The 18,718-nt window shown below is 39.7% G+C and overlaps 1 protein-coding gene across 1 annotated transcript in view; it reads right to left on the reverse strand.

The window, feature by feature from the left end:
* The window catches only part of RBL1 (RB transcriptional corepressor like 1), a 60,037-nt gene that overhangs the window by 2,105 nt on the left and 39,214 nt on the right, over window positions 1-18,718 (reverse strand). The window contains exons 17-21 of the mRNA XM_028118923.2: window positions 11,358-11,534; window positions 9,799-9,870; window positions 8,112-8,202; window positions 3,143-3,291; window positions 845-1,009 (exon numbers count right to left, since the gene is read on the reverse strand). Coding sequence (XP_027974724.1) covers window positions 845-1,009; window positions 3,143-3,291; window positions 8,112-8,202; window positions 9,799-9,870; window positions 11,358-11,534 — 654 coding nt within the window. The remainder of the gene's footprint in view (window positions 1-844; window positions 1,010-3,142; window positions 3,292-8,111; window positions 8,203-9,798; window positions 9,871-11,357; window positions 11,535-18,718) is intronic.

Genomic DNA, 18,718 nt, shown 5'->3' on the forward strand with positions numbered 1-18,718 from the left:
AAGAAATGAAAGTCTGTGAGGTATTATATCTTAGGGTCAGCTTCTGGAGACATACTGAACATATCTGCTTGATAGCTCTTCAAATATCTGAAAACAACAATCATGTAACTGTCACATCTTTATCACTGTATGGAAGTGACATCAGGCTCCCTTGCTCCTTGGGAGCCTGCTTCTCCCTCTGCTTCTCTATCTCTCTCTCTGTCTCTCATGAAAAAAAAAAAAAAAAAAAAAAAAAGAATCTCTTCTAAACATCCTTCCAGGAAATCAACTTCTATGAAGAAGAAATGAAAGTCTGTGAGGTATTATATCTTAGGGTCAGCTTCTGGAGACATACTGAACATATCTGCTTGATAGCTCTTCAAATATCTGAAAACAACAATCATGTAACTGTCACATCTTTATCACTGTATGGAAATTAAGATGGGGATAACCACAGAACAGTTTGTGTAAATAAGAGAAGGCCTCTATTTTCAGGCTTTTCACTATCCCATTCACCAAATGAACTTTCACTTTGAAGGCCTTTCTTTAAAGTTAATATCCCTTGTGTCTAACCACTTACAGGTGCTGCCTTATTTGTCCCTTCTCAAGATCATGCTTAAGTGGGAGACACATTGAACTCTTGCAGTGAACTTCCCTAATATCATAACAATAGTAATGGATTAAACTATATCAACTGAACACACTGCTCTTGATCACTGGAGACTTGCCACAGTAACAGTTCATATTTATTAGTAGTAACTCTGCAGACAAAGAGCAAGATTAAAGATTACTAACTGGTAATCTGAAATCCAATTTTTAACACATGTACATAGGTTGTCTTGGAGTAAGTCTGTATGTACCTTACCTTAGAAGGGCTGCCATTGAACTTATATAGCAGAGCACTCCTGGGTGTAAGGCCTGACCCATTCTTATGTGGGGAAACATAAATGGAGTGTTGCTGGGAAATACGGCGTGGTGAGCCTGGTTGTTGCTTAATATGTGGAAAAGGAGAGAGAGGTGGAGCTTCCATCTGAAATAACCAAAAGTAAATTTTTGTAAGGTAAGTTTCTTTTTTCTTTTTTTTTAAGATTTTATTTATTTATTCATGACAGACAGAGAGAGAGAGAGAGAAGCAGAGGGAGAAGCAGGCTCCCAAGGAGCAGGGAGCCCAATGCGGGACTCGATCCCGGGACCCTGGGATCATGACCTGAGCCGAAGGCAGACACTCAACCATCTGAGCCACCCAGGCGCCCTAAGTTTCTTTTTTTGAATCCCACCATATTTTTATTTTTTTTTTTAAGTAGGCTCCATGCCCAACATGGAGCTTGAACTTCCAAACCCAAAATCAAGAGTTGCATCCTCTACCAAATGAGCCAGCCAGGCACCCCCATATTTTTATTCTTTTTTTTTTAAAAATGGTATGTGTTACTTTTTTAAAAAGACTTTATTTATTTGAATGAGAGAGAGCATGAGTGGGGTGGAGGGCAGAGGGAGAAGCAGACGCCCCACTGAGCAGGGAGCCTGATGTGGGGCTCGATCCTGGGACTCCCAGATCATGACCTGAGAAGGCAGACGCTTAACCGACTGAGCTACCCAGGTGCCCTCCATATTTTTATTCTTACTGGCATTTCTTAGGTGTCAGCTATACTTTAAGAGTTTATTTATGGCTGAAAAAGGCAAAGACAGGTCCATTACCTCCTTGTTTTTCAACAATTACTAACAGATAAACTAAAATTTATTTCCCTGCATCTTTTAGGAACTCCTGAAGAATTCTGAGACACCCAGAAGTGGTAAGCTAGCAGCACAGGAACCTCTTGTTCATGCACACAAAGCAGAGGCAAAGTAATCAATGTCCTAACACAATAATAATCTCTCTCTATACACACATACGCACACACTATAACCAAGCAGTAGCAGAAGGAAAAAAAGAGAGACAACTCTATGAGCCAGGAGGATGAGTCCAACATGGAACAAATCTATTAATGAAAGGGTTAAGACTTTATATTGAAATGCAAATGATTTAGAAATAGAGTTAGGGGAGCAGGTATTACACTTTCCTTTAATATTCTGTACAATGTTTCCATTCTAGGAATAAATGGAGATGGCTCCTTAATTAATAATTTCATTCATCATCTTCACTTGAAGCTAATAAAACTCATTTTTTTTTTAAAGACTGTATTTATTAGAGAGAATGAGAGAGAGAGAGAGAGCATGAGAGCAGGGAGGGTCAGAGGGAGAAGCAGACTCCCCGCCGAGCAGGGAGCCCAATGTGGGACTCGATCCTGAGACTCCAGGATCATGACCTGAGCTGAAGGCAGTTGCTTAACAACTGAGCCACCCAGGCGCCCTCATTTTTTTTTAAGTAGGCTCCATGCCCAGCGTGGAGCCCAATGTGGAACTTGAACTCACAACCCTGAGATCAAGACATGAGCTGAAATCAAGAGACACTTTAACTGAGTCACCTAGGCACCCCTAATAAAACTAGTTCCAATTTTGCTAATGACAGACATACTCATGATAGGGGGAGGTGGAACCGATGGAATTGAATGAGCAGTCATGGCCTTTGTGAATAGTCACAGACCACATTTCTTGAAAGGGACAAGGATGGAAATGTAGAGAGAGACAGAAATACACATATATGGCTACCAGTTAGATGCAGTTTCTGCTAGGTCCCTCTACAACTAATGTCTGCTCTCGTGGGAACCAACCTCAGCTTATACACTGGTGATACTTTCACAGGCTTTCTGGTACTTCTGAATCTGCACAAAAATGTCTTAGTGTTGCCTCTATTAATTATTCAGGTCTATTTATTTCCTTTTCTCTTTATCTTGAGAAAAACAGTTATCTCATATATAAATATAACAAAAGAAATCAAAAACAAGAGAAAAAATTACCAGAATTGATTTCATTTTTCCATATTCTCATCTAGTACTTGCCCATATGTTAACATAATTTCCAGCAACATAATCACAGTATGGATAAAATTTCCATGATTTCCTCTGATCAGTGTTGTATCAATGCCTTATTCACTCTCTAATTACCAGCATTTTTTTCTCCTATATAAGGTTATCAGTGGCATTTTGCCACTGAAACGCTTATCAAGTAAACTCACAGTACTCCAACTATGACTATAAATATTCCTATAGTAAAATATGAAACATACCACATGGTCCTGATTTGACAAGTCGTATTTCAGTGCAAACGACTTCACTCTTCCTACATATATTGTATTATAAAATTTGATGAGATCACCTCTTTCCTCTTTCACTGGTCCACTGGAACAGTCAGGTGTTTTTGTAGCATCTTCCAAGTCTGTTAAAAGAATTCAGTGTTATGATAGATGCATTTTAATATATAAAGTGGTGATTTGAACTACAACTCTCTCTACAACATAAAAAAAATCAAGTTAACACAAATCTTTATGTAAAGCAATTAATGTTTTTATTTTTGTTTTATTTTATTTTACTTTTTAAAAGATTTTATTTGACAGAGAGACAGTGAGAGACGGAAAATAAGCAGGGGGAGTGGGAGAGGGAGAAGCAGGCTTCCCACCGAGCAGAGAGCCTGATTGTGGGGCTCAATCCCAGGACCCCAGGATCATTACCTGAGCCAAAGGCAGACACTTAACGACTGAGTCACCCAGGCGCCCCAGCAACTAATGTTTTTAGAAAAGGTTCAGAAATCCATCTATATTATGTATAAATTAAATTGGAATCTTGAGAAATGCAAATATGTAAACTTAGGCTACTACTCTTTTTCTCTAGATATTACTTCAGCAAGAATGTTTTCACAATCATACTTTTTTTTTTAAAGATTTTTAATTTATTTCTTTGACAGAGAGAGACACAGCGAGAAAGGGAACACAAGCAGGGGGAGTGGGAGAGGGAAAAGCAGGCCTCCCGCTGAGCAGGGAGCCCGATGTGGGGCTCGATCCCAGGACCCTGAGATCATGAACTGAGCTGAAGGCAGACATTTAATGACTGAGCCACCCAGGCGCCCCAACACAGTCATACCTTTTTGAGCTCACTGTCACTGGTGGCCAGAGGGGCACTAGCCCTGGGTTGGGATTTAGCTAAACTGAGCTCCAGAGTATGGGTGGTAGTGGCAAATCATGAGCTTTGGGTAACAAAAGGCCTGCAGATATTCATAATGGCTCTTTGAGAAAGATGGAAAGACTCTAAAAAGGTAAAGCATACCCTCATAGGTGAAGGAAGAAGCACGATAAATCGCTTGTTTTATTTTTCTGCAAATACAAGGCAGGTGACAAGTGTTCTAAGACCCTTATTTTCCACAAGCACAACAGGAAACTTGGTGCTCAGTTTATAGTTAGTGTCCTCAGTTATAAAATGATAGCTTGCCTTGAGGTGCTTTCATATTTATTGTGTAACTCTGGGAGAGCTTGTCGCACCATGCAGAACTTTAACCCACTCTTTCTTTGGGAAGAGTATTACAAACCATTGTCTGCTTGAACATGTAAGAATCATCTGCTTATAGGAGCTAAGGAAACCACTGGCAATTAAAAATAATTCAGTATAGGGGTGGGTGGCTCAGTTGGTTGAGTGTCTACCTATGCTCAGGTCATGATCCTGGGGTCCCAGGATTGAGCCCTGCATCAGGCTCCCTGCTCAGTGGGGAGTTGACTTCTACCTCTGCCCATTCCCCTCCCCATGATCTCGCTCTCAAATAAATAAAATCTTAAAAAAATAAGTAAAAATAATTCAACATATGAAAAAAAGTTCTCATTCTGAATATACTGGCCTGCAAACACTGCAGACAAAGGATAAAAGCATCCTTTCATCCAAGGAAAACCAGAAAACTCAAACACGGTCCAAGGGCCAAGCAGCCCCAGGGAACTACAGGGGTCTTAGTCACAATTTGGATGTCTTTTTCACTCGTTTTTTTTTTATTTTTATTTATGTTTTTAAAGATTTATTTATTTTAGAGGGAGCATATGTGCATACGAGTGGCAGGAGGGGGAGAGGGAGAGAATCTCAAGCAGACTCCCCACTGAGTGAGGAGCCTGATGTGGGGCTTGATCCCACGACCCGAGCCGAAATCAGGAGTTGGACCCTTAATAGATCGAAACACTCAGGCATCACTTGCTTTTTTTTTTTTTTTTAATTTATTTATTTTTAGCAATCTCTACACCCAGTGTGGGGCTGGAACTCACAATCCTGAGATCAAGACTCTCATGCTCTTTCTACTGAGCCAGCCAGGCACCCCCTTGGAATTTTTAAAAAAATTATTTAAATATTTTATTTATTTATTTAAGTGAGAGAAAGGGAGCGCATGAGACAGAGCATGTGTGTGTGAGAGAGAGAGAGAGCACAAGCAGCGGGGCGGAGAGGCAGAGAGAGAAGCAGGCTCCCCGCCAAGCAGGAAGCCCAAAGCAGGACTCGATCCCAGGACCCAGGGATCATCACCAGGCGCCCAATTATTATTTTTTTTTAAGTAAGCTCTATGCCCAACATATGGCTTGAGCTCATGACCCCAAGATCGAGTCACATGTTCTACCAACTGAGCCAGCCAGTTGCCTCTCTTGCTATTTTGAAGGATCTCAATAGGTGGGAAAAAGCTATGCGGTCAAGTAAGTTAAGGAAATGCTACATATTATACCCTCCTCTTAGAAATTCAGAATCCATGTTAGTACATTAAAGGCTCTGAGAAGGGACGCCTGGGTGGCTCAGTCAGTTAAGCGTCACCTTCAGTGCAGGTCATGACCCAGGGTCCTGGGATCAAGCCCCACGTCAGGCTCCCTGCTCAGCAGGGAGCCTGCTTTTCCCTCTCCTCCCTGCTCGTGCTCTCTCTTGCTATCTCTGTCTGTCTCTTTCTCAAATAAATAAATAAAATCTTAAAAAAAAAAGGCTCTGAAAAGTTTTGCAGTTGGAAAAAAACACATATTCATTTTAATTCCATACTTCTCAAATTTTTTATGCATAGTCCCCCTTCCCTATAACACCTACTACCATCCTAAATTAACACTATTCCAAGGCACATTGGCTTGGTAACAGCAGTTGTAGATTATTCTTTTTTTTTTTTTAAAGATTTTATTTATTGGGGCGCCTGCGTGGCCCAGTCGTTAAGCGTTTGCCTTCAGCTCAGGTCATGATCCCGGGGTCCTGGGATCGAGCCCCGCATCGGGCTCCCTGCTCCTTGGGAGGCCCGCTTCTCCCTCTCCCACTCCCACTCCCCCTGCTTGTGTTCCCTCTCTCGCTGTGTCTCTCTCTGTCAAATAAATAAAATCTTTAAAAAAAAATGTTTTTTTTATTTTTTGACAAAGAGAGTGACACAGGGAGAGAGGGAACACAAGCAGGGGGAGTGGGAGAGGGAGAAGCGGGCCTCCCAGGGAGCAGGGAGCCCGATGCGGGGCTCGATCCCAGGACCCCGGGATCATGACTGAGCCGAAGGCAGACACTTAATGACTGAGCCACCCAGGTGCCCCAGTTGTAGATTATTCTTTTTTTTTTTTAAGATTTTATTTATTTATTTGAGAGGGAGAGAATGAGAGAGCACAAGAGGGAAGAGGGTCAGAGAGAGAAGCAGACTCCCTGCCAAGCAGGGAGCCTGATGCGGGACTCAATCCCGGGACTCCAGGATCTATGACCTGAGCCGAAGGCAGTTGCTTAACCAACTGAGCCACCCAGGCGCCCAGTTGTGGATTATTCTTACTACATGGATCAGGTTCCATGTTCAGTGCGGAGTCTGCTTGTCCCTCTCCCTCTGCTCCTCCCTTCGCTCTCTCACTTATTTTTTTTAAGATTTTATTTATTTAATAGAGAGAGAGAGAGACAGCGAGAGAGGGAACACAAGCAGGGGGAGTGAGAGGGAGAAGCAGGCTTCCCGCCGAGCAGGGAGCCCGATGCGGGGCTTGATCCCAGGACCCTGGGATCATGACCTGAGCAGAAGGCAGTCGCTTAACCAACTGAGCCACCCAGGCGCCCCCGCTCTCTCGCTTAAAAAAAAAATGTCTCACATTGTGGAATTCAATAAATCATGGTAATACTCATGTACACATAGGTATACAATAAGTAATGGAAAGATGAGACAAGGAAAAGAAGGGCAGAAGAGGCATTTTCACAACTTATCAACATGAATAATCATTTGATTTTCCTTTCTTTGTTTTTTTTTTTAATAAAGATTTTATTTATTCATTTGTGAGAGAGAGAACAAGCAGGGGGAGAAGCAGGGGGAGAGGCAGAGGGAGAGGGAGAAGCAGGCTCCCTGCTGAGCAAGGAGCCCGATGTGGGACTCGATCCCAGGACCCTGGGATCATGACCTGAGCCGAAGGCAGACGCCCAACCATCTGAGCCACCCAGGTGCCCAGATTTTCCTTTCTTTGAAAAACATTTTAGTTTTATTTATTTATTTGAGAGGGAGAGAATGAGAGATAGAGAGCACGAGAGGGCCTCAAATCTCAGCATGGTGGTAACAACAGGGTGCCTCAAGTGCCTCATGGTGGTAACAACAGGGTGGCAGCTTTGCTGGTGGTGGAAAAATACGTATTAATGAACAAGATATTTCTTTAATTGTCACCCCAGGCAGATCACTGACACTGATCACTGATTACTTTCCCTGTAATACAGATTTATTTTAAAAATTTATTAAGAGCCTTTTATGTGTCTTACTGATGTATTTAAGTAGACTAAAACACAACTAACTTGTGTTTTAGTTCTTCTAAAACACAACTTCAGTTCTTCTAAAACACAAAAGTTCTTCTAAAACACAACTAACAGGTGACAAATTAATGATTTTAATTTACAACCTCTTTGGAGGGAGGCACCTGACCCATATTTATCCCAAACTTGTTTCTTCCCTAATGCATTCACATATGCATTATCCATCCCACCTGCATCATTGACTCCATGTTGTCTGACACCCACTGCATTATGTACAATGTAATCAAAGGTATATTACAGGGATGTCTGGGAGGCTCAGTCTATTAAGCGTCTACCTTTGGCTCAGGTCATGATCCCAAGGTCCTGGGATTGAGTCCCATGTTGGGCTCTACTCAGCAGGGAGCCTGCAGCTCCCCCTGCTTTTGTGCTCTCTTTCTCTCTCTCTCTGATATTTAAATAAATAAAATCTTAAAGAAATGGTATATTACATATAGAATATTAAATTGGGCAACTTACCACAATCTGTCATTTCAAAATCGCCATTTACATTTTTACTGTATGCCACAACTTCTCTTGGAATACTTTTCAACAGTACACTTCTATAGACCTATACATCAGATTGGGAAAAAAGGACTGCTAAGTCACAAAGAGGCACAGGTTAAGCAAAACCAAAAGAAGAAGAACAAAACAGGATGCTAGTGAAAAACTATTTGTCTGTATGGGTGATAATCAAGGACAAAATGTTATTAGCCTGGTAAATGCAGATTACAACAAACGTCTTAGTAGAGAGGATATGGAAGCAGAGCCTATTACTTAAACCATGCCATTGTAGGGGTTTACAAAATACAAGATTTGAGTAAGTAGCAACTAAATAAACACTGATGAGCAGGTTTTGCCAAATAAAAGCAACTTCAAATATCTGAGCTTGTTCTTCCTTTTTAATTCCTTACATGAGAATCATCTGATCTCATTAAGGCTTGTTTTCCTGCTCCCATCTCATTTCCATCTCCTTTCAGAGGGCTACAGGGAAATGTTTCCATTCCTTCCCCTAAATTCCTTCCTACCTCCAATATAGCTGAAAGGTATGATGCATTCCCAGTCATCCTATGTGTACTGGTATTGAAAAGATATTTAGGAAGCTCTGGCTTGGTCCATTTTGGACCCACACTAACTTCACCTTAATGATCTTTGGGGATAATCTGGACCTCTCTAGGCTCTGTTGCTGAGGGATTTTTCTGAAGGGTCCAGAAACTCTTAGCCTGTCAGAGGATATAATAAATGCCTGTACCTGGCTCTTCTAACGTCTGTATTAGTCACTGTATTTTGGGGCTTAGGTAAAGAAGTGAAACTATATGTGGGGCTCTGTTAGAAGGGGGTATGACTACCAGTACTTGAGCATGAGATATCTGAGCAGCCACATCTCTCTTCCTAAGATGGCAGATCACCAAGGCCAGAAAAGAAGCCATTATGCTCCCTAGAGCATAGCAACCAGGCTCTTTAGTGGCCAAAGCCTTAAGATAGCCTAATCTTGGTTCTTCAGCTACAGTAATAATAACACGGACAGAACAGTCATTAAATACTTACTATGTGCCAGGCCAATAGACTAATATTTTATATTTCCATGACTCAAAGGTTGTATAGGATTCTCACCAGGGCTATTATAAAACAACATTATTAAAAATGCTTGATATCTATTTAAAGATGAAAACGTTAAGGTTCTTAGTAGATGGCAAAAGAAGCTGGACTTAATAAATCCTTAAGTTTCATTGGATTTAAACATCATTAGGGAATCAAGTCTCATACAATTAGAGAATATTATTATTATATATATTTTTAATAAAAGTAAGCTCCATGCCCTATGTGGGGCTTGAACTCACAACCCTGAGATCAAGAGTCACATGCTCTACTGACTGAACCAGCCAGGTGCCCCTCATCAGATTTTTTGTGACAAATGTCCGCATTTAACAAATGAACAAATGGAATAGGAGAACATGTGAGAAGTATATGCAAATATATGGATGAGTCAGAAACAGCCAATTTCCTGGCTTTTACTGAACTGTCTTTAGAGTTTAATGGTATGCATTAAACCAAAAAATCTGAAGTACAGTAAAGCTATAAAAGAAGTTTACCATTTGTATGACTTTGTCAACAGAGAAACAGTACAAATCTATTTTTGGACAGGAGGAAAAATAACGTAACTCACATGACTATTAGCCTGGGGCTGATTCCTGTAACTTTTCATTATTTCTTGAAAAGTTCTCTCTTCTTTTGTTACCTAAGGAAAATAAAAACTGCATTTATCAATTGCTCTTAAAAGAAAAATGGCTCTGAACAAAAACTTCAATTATAGGTTGGCACTGAGAGCAGCCTTGCAGAAAGCCATTAACCCCAGGCCAGTCCATGACTAAAAACCACTACCATTTATGATTTTTACTAGCTTTAAAGTTCAGGCTTTATGGCCTGTGGGGACTCAGCTAATAGTTTCATTAATCAAAAGCACTGATATTGCTATGGTATAACTCTACTGAAAATGCACTTCTTTTTATAAAAAGAATGATACAAGAAAACTCAGATCTGTTGCATACCCTGCAGTCTCTGATGTTATTAGCTTTTAAAGTACTTATTTAAAAGTAAGTTAACTATACACTAAAGGACAGAAAATGTCTTGTGGTGCTTCACAAGAAAACTGAGCAGTTATTATAGGTTGAGGTTTTAACATTTTAGGACAGATTACAAGGTTTCTAATGCTTAGACAGAAAAGTTACAGTGGTGGCCAAACGGAAGAAAATGGATTAGTGATCCACAAAGGTAAACTTTATAATAACAAATAGGCCAGAAAGGATACTAAGTTTATTCCTTCCCTCTGCTTCACTAAAGTCCATTAGCACTAAACCTGTTCTCTATAATGATGGGCTAGAAATGGCAAAGCTTGAACTCTGATAGTTCTCTGGAAAACACAAATGATTAGTTAATAACATTTATTGATATCTATTTTGTATAGAGATTTAAAAAGGCATTGTGAGAGGGGAGTCAAAAAGGAGTTTGAAAACATGTTCTCTGCCTCAAAAACCTTAAAAATTAGGTCTTAACTATGTACACCTACTAGGATTGCCAGTGTGGCCAATATGGTCCAGACCAAAGTTATAAGTGATTGTTTCAGATATATCAGAATTTTAAAAAACAAGTAAGATATGTTATTTTGTGATTGAAAACATACAATGTTGTAGCAACTAGAATGTAAAATGCTCTTCTGAGGTGGTGCAACAAATCACTAGAGAGCAATATGTTATAGAAGCTATTTTTTGAATTATAAATTCATTCAATTATGAAATAGGAAATCCTAGGTTGCCATTTATTAATTGTATAATTTCAACAAATTACTTTCAGCTCTAGGCTTAGGTTACCAGCCTACAACATAATGATCATTTTATTGTAAAGTACTGGATGAGAGTTATCACAGGGATGGGGATGGAAATGGTATTGTTCACAGGAATAATATGGAGAGCCACATATTACAAATGGTCTCTAAGACCTTTTCTTTATCACCAATGTATTTTTATGATGTGGGAAAGCTGATTATTACAAAATGAAATGGAGAGTTCAGAGAATAGATGTAGTAGCTGGAGTTTACTAATTAACAATGGTGGGCAGTGTTGGTGTATAGCATTTAAGGCAAAATAACAATCAAGCGCAAAAGATTTTCACTTCATGCTTCAAAAATGGGTAACCAGGACAAAGAGCTTCCCCCAGCTTATACATTACCTTTGCCATGATGTAAAAGGCACAAAGGAGCAGCTGATCCAAATGTCTGTCTTTCATTAGATCAGGGCAGTGAACTAAAGTGAATTCAAAACATGTCCATATCTTCCTTCGTAACTCATTTGAAACATCCAGTTTTAAACATAAATCACGTAAGCGTACACTTGCCAAGTGATAGACCTAAGATGGAAGGTAGTATATTGATGCAAAAAAAAATAGTAAATAATTTCTCTAATTTATCTCTTACCATGAACATGGGCTTTCAGGCCAAGATTAACAAATACTTAGGCTGTTGATAAATGTTATGTAAAATTACATAAAATTTCTGTTCTATAGTACTAGTTCACTGCTATGGCAGAAGACTGTATATTATTATTTTTTTTTAATAATTTTTTAAAGATTTTATTTATTTTGTCAGAGAGAGAGAGAAAGAGTGAGCACAAGCAGGGGGAGCAGCAGGCAGAGGGAGAGGGAGAAGCAGGCTCCCCGCTGAGCAAGGAGCCTGATGTGGGACTTGATCCCAGGACCCTGAGATCATGATCTGAGCTGAGGGCAGGCACTTAACCGACTAAGCCACCCAGGCATCCCAGAAAACTGTAGGTTAAAACAAAATTCTCTTTAGAAAACCATCTTAAAAATTCTTTTGGAAAAGATGTCTTCTATGCTGTCATCTTTGTAAAGTAAGAAACATTAAAATGCAGGATTTACTTGCATCATGACCAATATGAACATATAATTTTCCAAGTGTTCAGAAATCCCCCCCACCTTTTTTTGTTCAGATAAAATTGCTAGAAAGTCTAAAATGTCAGATAATAGGGGTACCTGGCTGGCTCAGTTGGTGGAGCATGCAACTCTTGATCTCGGTGTTGTGGGTTTAAGCCCTAAGTTGGGTGTAGAGATTACTTAAAATAAAATCTTTTTTTTTAAAATATTTTATTTATTTATTTGAGAGAGAGAGAGAGAGAAACAGCATGAGAGGGGAGAAGGTCAGAGGGAGAAGCAGGCTCCCTGCCGAGCCAGGAGCCCGATGTGGGACTCGATCCCAGGACTTCGGGATCATGACCTGAGCCGAAGGCAGTTGCTTAACCAACTGAGCCACCCAGGCACCCTAAAATAAAATCTTAAAAAATAAAAAAAGTCAGATAATCAAGAGCTAAAATGTTTGATTTCAAGAATGAGTCAGAAAGCAAAACCATGGGAAACCTGAGTGGCTCACTCAGTTAAGCATCTGTCTTTGGCTCAGGTCATGATCCCAGGGTCCTGGGACTGAGCCCTGCATCACACAGGGCTCCCTGCTCAGCAGGGAGCCTGCTTCTCCCTCTTCCTCTTCTGATCACCCTGCTTGTGTGCTTGCTCTGTCAAATAAATAAGTAAAATCTTAAAAAAAAAAGAAAGCAAACCATTTAAAAAACTTCACCTATATGGGGCCCCTGGGTAGCTCAGTCGTTAAGTGTCTACCTTTGGCTCAGGTCATGATCCCAGGGTCCTGGGATTGAGCCCTGCATCACACAGGGCTCCCTGCTCAGCAGGGAGCCTGCTTCTCCCTCTTCCTCTTCTGATCACCCTGCTTGTGTGCTTGCTCTGTCAAATAAATAAGTAAAATCTTAAAAAAAAAAGAAAGCAAACCATTTAAAAAACTTCACCTATATGGGGCCCCTGGGTAGCTCAGTCGTTAAGTGTCTACCTTTGGCTCAGGTCATGATCCCAGGGTCCTGGGATTGAGCCCTGCATTGGGCTCCCTGCTCAGCGGGAAGCCTGCTTCTCCCTCTCCCACTCCCCCTGCTTCTGTTCCCTCTCCCACTGTGTCTCTGTCAAATAAATAAATAAATAATCTTTACCCTCCCCCAAAACACTTCCCCTATATTCTACATTGTTTTCACAAGCTCATAAATGGAACACTGAAGTAAATGAGATACCAGGTTTTTTGTTTTTGTTGTTTCTAAGTACATCAGGGTAAATTCAGTTCAATGCCATGAACCTTTCATTTTTACAATCGTTATATGAACTGATACTAAAGCAAATGACCTGAAGGTCCTGCAAGATTCTAAAATGGTTTCCAATCATCCAAGAAGCATTATGTTTTACTGTTTAAAAACGGGTACCCTGGGCGCCTGGGTGGCTCAGTTGGTTGGGTGACTGCCTTTGGCTCAGGTCACGATCCTGGAGTCCCTGGATCAAGTCCCTCATCGGGCTCCCTGCTCGGCAGGGAGTCTGCTTCTCCCTCTGACCCTCCCCCCTCTCATGTGCTCTCTCTCTCTCTCTCATTCTCTCTGTCTCAAATAAATAAAATCTTAAAAAAACAAACAAAAAACCCCCAAAAAACTGGTACCCTCCTGGGCACCTGGGTGGCTCAGTTGGTTAAGGGACTGCCTTCAGCTCAGGTCATGATCCTGGAGTCCCGGGATCGAGTCCTGCATTGGGCTCCCTGCTCAGCAGGGAGTCTGCTTCTCCCTCTGACCCTCCCCCCTCTCATGTGCTCTCTCTCTCTCTCTCATTCTCTCTCTCAAATAAATAAATAAAATCTTAAAAAAAACAAACAAAACTGGTACCCTGCTGTAGTATTCCTAAATCACACTATTCTGTTTGAACTGTCTTTAAGAAAAATAATGAAAAAGAGTCAGGCATCCCCCTTATACAAAAATATCTTTGGCAGGAAAATAATCCACAAATTAGAGTTTAAAAACAAATGTAAGCTATCCAATACACTAATCTGATAGAAAGACGAGTGGTTGACTCCAAAGCCACAAGTCATTCATTTTATAGCAAACTCATTTTCTGTATCCTATCCCTTTATTTCTGGTCCAGCTGGCCAAGAGATAAACAGAATCCATTCAGGTCAGAGTAGTGGGAAAGAGGCTAGAACTTTATATTTGTGATAGAAAATGAAAGATACAGTCCTAGTTAAAAAGATTAAAAATAATATGTAATTAAATAATAGTTAAGTATCTTTTACAGAGTTGATCCAATGCGTTAAAGAAACATACTCTTGAAGTCTTCTGATTCTAACAAAAAATTCACAGAAAATTCTATTCAGGCACAGTGAATTCAGCATAGATAATAGCTGCAGTTTACTCAGGGAATGGTTATTTTGAATTCATCATAGACACGGACACTTATGCTCTTTATAGATATAGACATCCTATTCTCTTTTAGGATAAAATTTTTCTAGCTTCTAATCTATAGCAAGTAGGTTTTATTTATTTATTTATTTATAAAGGTTTTATTTATTTGAGAGAGAGAGAGGACTCACGCACGCTCACACGCTCAAGCAGGGGGAGCGGCAGGCAGAGGGAGAAGCAAGTTCCCAGCTAAGCAAGGAGCTCAATGTGGGACTCAATTCCAGGACCCTGGGATCATGACCTGAGTGGAAGGCAGATGCTTAATTGAGCCACCCAGGTGCCCCATCAAGTAAGCTGCATTTAAACAGAAAGAAGAAAAAAAGATTCTGAAGTAGATTCAGAATAAAAAATTCAGAACTAAAGCTTTATTTTTGTCACTTAGATTATCAAAATTTGTCATTCTGAAAATTAAAAATATGGAATAAATGGGGGGAAAGCTGCATTTTGAAACTCTGTTTTTAAAACAGGCTTTAGAAAGGCACAAGGGGGAAGTAGGATTTGGGAAGGTAGAGTAGAGGAGGCAGTGGGAAGGAGAGAAAAGGGCAAGTCTTTCAAGAATTATGATAAAAAAGACTAGAGGAAATAAACTTAAAATTGGCATCAAAGATAATTTAGAAAAAATATTAATTAAAAAAAATTTTTAAGTCCTAAACCCTAATCACAATGCTAAACCCCCCTGAAAAACAGTGCCTTCTTTTCCCTTTACAATTCTTAAGAATGGACTAGCTAGCCATGTAGTTGTGGGGTAGACTAGAGAGATATCTTCCAGTTCTGGAATTTATTTTACAGAAGAGTCACGTTTGGTTATAAATATCTGATTAACTTGCCTGTCTTATCAGAAGCTGATAGTGCTTTAAAAATAGGTAGGACATGGGCGCCTGGGTGGTTCAGTTGGTTAAGCGACTGCTTTTGGCTCAGGTCATGATCCTGGAGTCCCAGGATCGAATCCCACATTGGGCTCCCTGCTCAGCGGGGAGTCAGCTTCTCCCTCTGACCCTCCCCCACCATGCTCTCTAATAAATAAATAAAATCTTTAAAAAAAAAAATAAAAAAATAAAAATAGGTAGGACAGAGGCGCCTGGGTGGTACAGTAGGTTAAGCGTCCGCCTCCTTGTTTCAGCTCAGGTCATGATCTCAGGGTTATGGGATTGAGCCCCATGTGGGCCTCTGTGCTCAGTGTGGAATCTGCTTATGACTCTTTCTCCCTCTCCCTCTTCTCCTTCCACCGACCCCTGCCCCCCACATGAGCTCTCTCTTTCTCTAAAATAAATAAATAAAATCTTAAAAAAAAAAAAGATCACCTCAATTGAAAGATTACCTCAATTGAGGTCTGACAAAATTCAAAACACTTTTTTTCATAAAACACTCAACAAATCAGGAATAGAAGAAAACTACCTCAACATAATAAATGCCATATATGAAAAATCCATAGCTAACATCATACTCAAAGTAAAACAAAGAAAACTTTTCCTTTAAGATCAGGAACGAGACAAGAATGCCCAATTTCAGCACTTCCTTTCAACATAGTACTGGAAATTCTAGCCAGAGCAATTAGGAAGGAAAAAAAAATAAAAGGCATCCAAATAGGAAAATAAGTAAAATCATGTTTGCAGATTACATGATTTTATGGTGTAGAAAACGTAAAGAGTCCCTAAAAAATGTTATAAGTAATAAACGAATTCAGCAAAGTTGGAGGATACAAAATCACACAGGGGCACCTGGCTGGCTCAATCAGTGTAATGTGTGACTCCTGATCTTGGGGTTATAAATTCAAGCGGTGTTGGGTGTAGGGATTACTTAAAAAATAAAAAAAATTGAAAAAAAAATTCACATGGGGCACCTGAGTGGCTCAGTTGGTTCAGCATCTGCCTTCGGCTTAGGTCCTGATCTCAGGGTCCTGGGGTAGAAGCCTCCATCAGGCTCCCTGCTCAGCAAGGAGTCTGCTTCTCTCCCTCCTCCCCATGCTCATGCTATCTCAAATAAATAAATAAAATCTTAGAAAAAAAAATCACACAAAAATCTCTTTCATTCCTATACCAAAAACAATGAATAATCCAAAAATAAAATTAAGAAAATGAATGCATTTACAGTATCATGAAAAAGAATAAAATACTTAGTAATCAACTTAACCAAGGAGGTAAAAGTATATACTGAAAACTGCAAAATGCTGCTGAAAGAAATTAAAGATAAATAATAAAACACCTGGGCCACCTGGGTGGCTCAGTTGTTAAGCATCTGCCTTCAGCTCAGGTCATGATTCCAGGGTCCTGGGATCGAGCCCGACATCGGGCTCCCTGCTCAGCAGGAAGCCTGCTTCTCCCTCTCCCACTCCCCCTGCTTGTGTTCCCTCTCTTGCTGTGTCTCTCTCGGACAAATAAATAAAATCTTAAAAAAAAAAATAAAACACTGTATGTTAACTAAAAAACAAAAAACAAAATAAAAAACCCAAAACACAAATAAATGGAAAGACATCCCATATTCATGGACTGGAAGACTTAGTAATGGTAATAAGATGTCAACACTAGTCAAAGGAATCTACAGATTCAGTGCAATCCCTATCAAAATCCCCAAGATGTTTTTTGCAGAAATAGAAAAATCCATCCTAAAAAAAAAAGAAAGAAAAATCCATCCTTAACTCATGGAATTCTCAAGGGACTCTGAACAGCCAAAATAATCTTGAAAAAGAACAACAAAGTTGGAGGGCTCACATTTCCTAATTTCAAAACTTACTACAAAGTTACAATAATCAAAACAGTATAGTACTGGCATAAAGACAGACATAAAGAGGACAATGCTTAGAAAAGAGCCCAGAAATAAGCCCTCACATACATGGTTGAATGGCTTATGAAAATGGTGCCAAGACCATTCAAGGGAGAAACGGCAGTGTTTTCAACAAATGGTGTTGACAGAATGGATGCGGAAGAATGAAGCTAGAACCTCACGTCAGACCATATACAAAATTAACTCAAAATGGATCAAGGAATTAAACACAAATGCTAAAACTATAAGACTCTTAGAAGAAAACAGGGGAAAAGCTTCATGACTTTGGAACCGTCAGTGATTTCTTGGATATGACACAAAAAGCAAAAGACAGTAAAACAAAACATAGATAAATTGAACTTCATCAAAGTTAGAAACCTCTGTGCATCAAAGGATACTATCAACATGGTTAAAAGGCAACCCCTGGAATGGGAGAAAACATTTCCAAGTCATAAATCTGATAAGGGATTCTTATCCAGAATATATAAAGGAAGAACTACAGCTCAATACAACAGCAGCAAAACTCAAATAAAAAATGGGCAAAGGACTTAAAATAAATCTTTCTCCAAGGAAGACAGACAGATGGCCAATAAGCACATGAAAAGATGCTCAACATCACTAATAATTAGGGAAATGCAAATCAAAACTATGAGATACCACTTTATTCTCGTTAGGATGACTACTATCAAAAATAACAGAAAACAGTGTTGACAAGGATGTGGAGAACTTGGAACCCCATGTATTGTAGCAGGAATATAAAATGGGGCAGGCACTGTGAAAAATGGTATGATAGTTCCTCAAAAAATTAAATTCAGGATTACTTTTCCACTTCTGGGTATAAACCCAAGAGAATTGAAAGCAGAGACTTGAATAGGTATTTGTACATTAATGTTCATAGCAGCATTATTCACAATAACCAAAAGGTAGAAACACTGCAAATGTTCATCCTACAGATGAATGGATAAATAAAATGTACATACAATGGGGTATTATATACATACAATGGGTATTACTCAGCCTTAAAAAGGAAGGAAATTCTTTTTTTAAAGATTTATTTGAGAGTGAGAAAGAGAGAGTGGGGGGGGGAGGCCCGCTGTGGGGCGGTCAGAGGAGAAACAGGCTCTCCACTGAGCAGGGAAGCCCAACGTGGTACTCGATCCTAGTACTCCAGGATCATGACCTGAGCTGAAGGCAGTAGCTTAACCAACTGAGCCACCCAGAAGCCCAAAAGAAAGGAAATTCTGAACCATGCTACAACATGGATGAATCTTGAAGACTTATGCTAAGTGGAATAAACCTGTTTTAATATAATATTAATTATATTAATAATGATATTAATTTAATATAATATTAACATAAATATTGTTTGATTCCACTTATATGAGGTACCAAGAGTAGTCAAATTCCTAGAGACAGAAAGCAGAATGGTGGTTACCAGGAACTGGTGGTGGGAAGAGGAATGGGGAATTATTTTAAGTGGAACAG

The sequence above is a fragment of the Eumetopias jubatus genome, unplaced genomic scaffold, assembly GCF_037043125.1.
Source record: "Eumetopias jubatus isolate StellerSeaLion01/CBP00866 unplaced genomic scaffold, mEumJub1_p1.0 scaffold_9, whole genome shotgun sequence".
Lineage (NCBI taxonomy): Eukaryota > Metazoa > Chordata > Mammalia > Carnivora > Otariidae > Eumetopias > Eumetopias jubatus.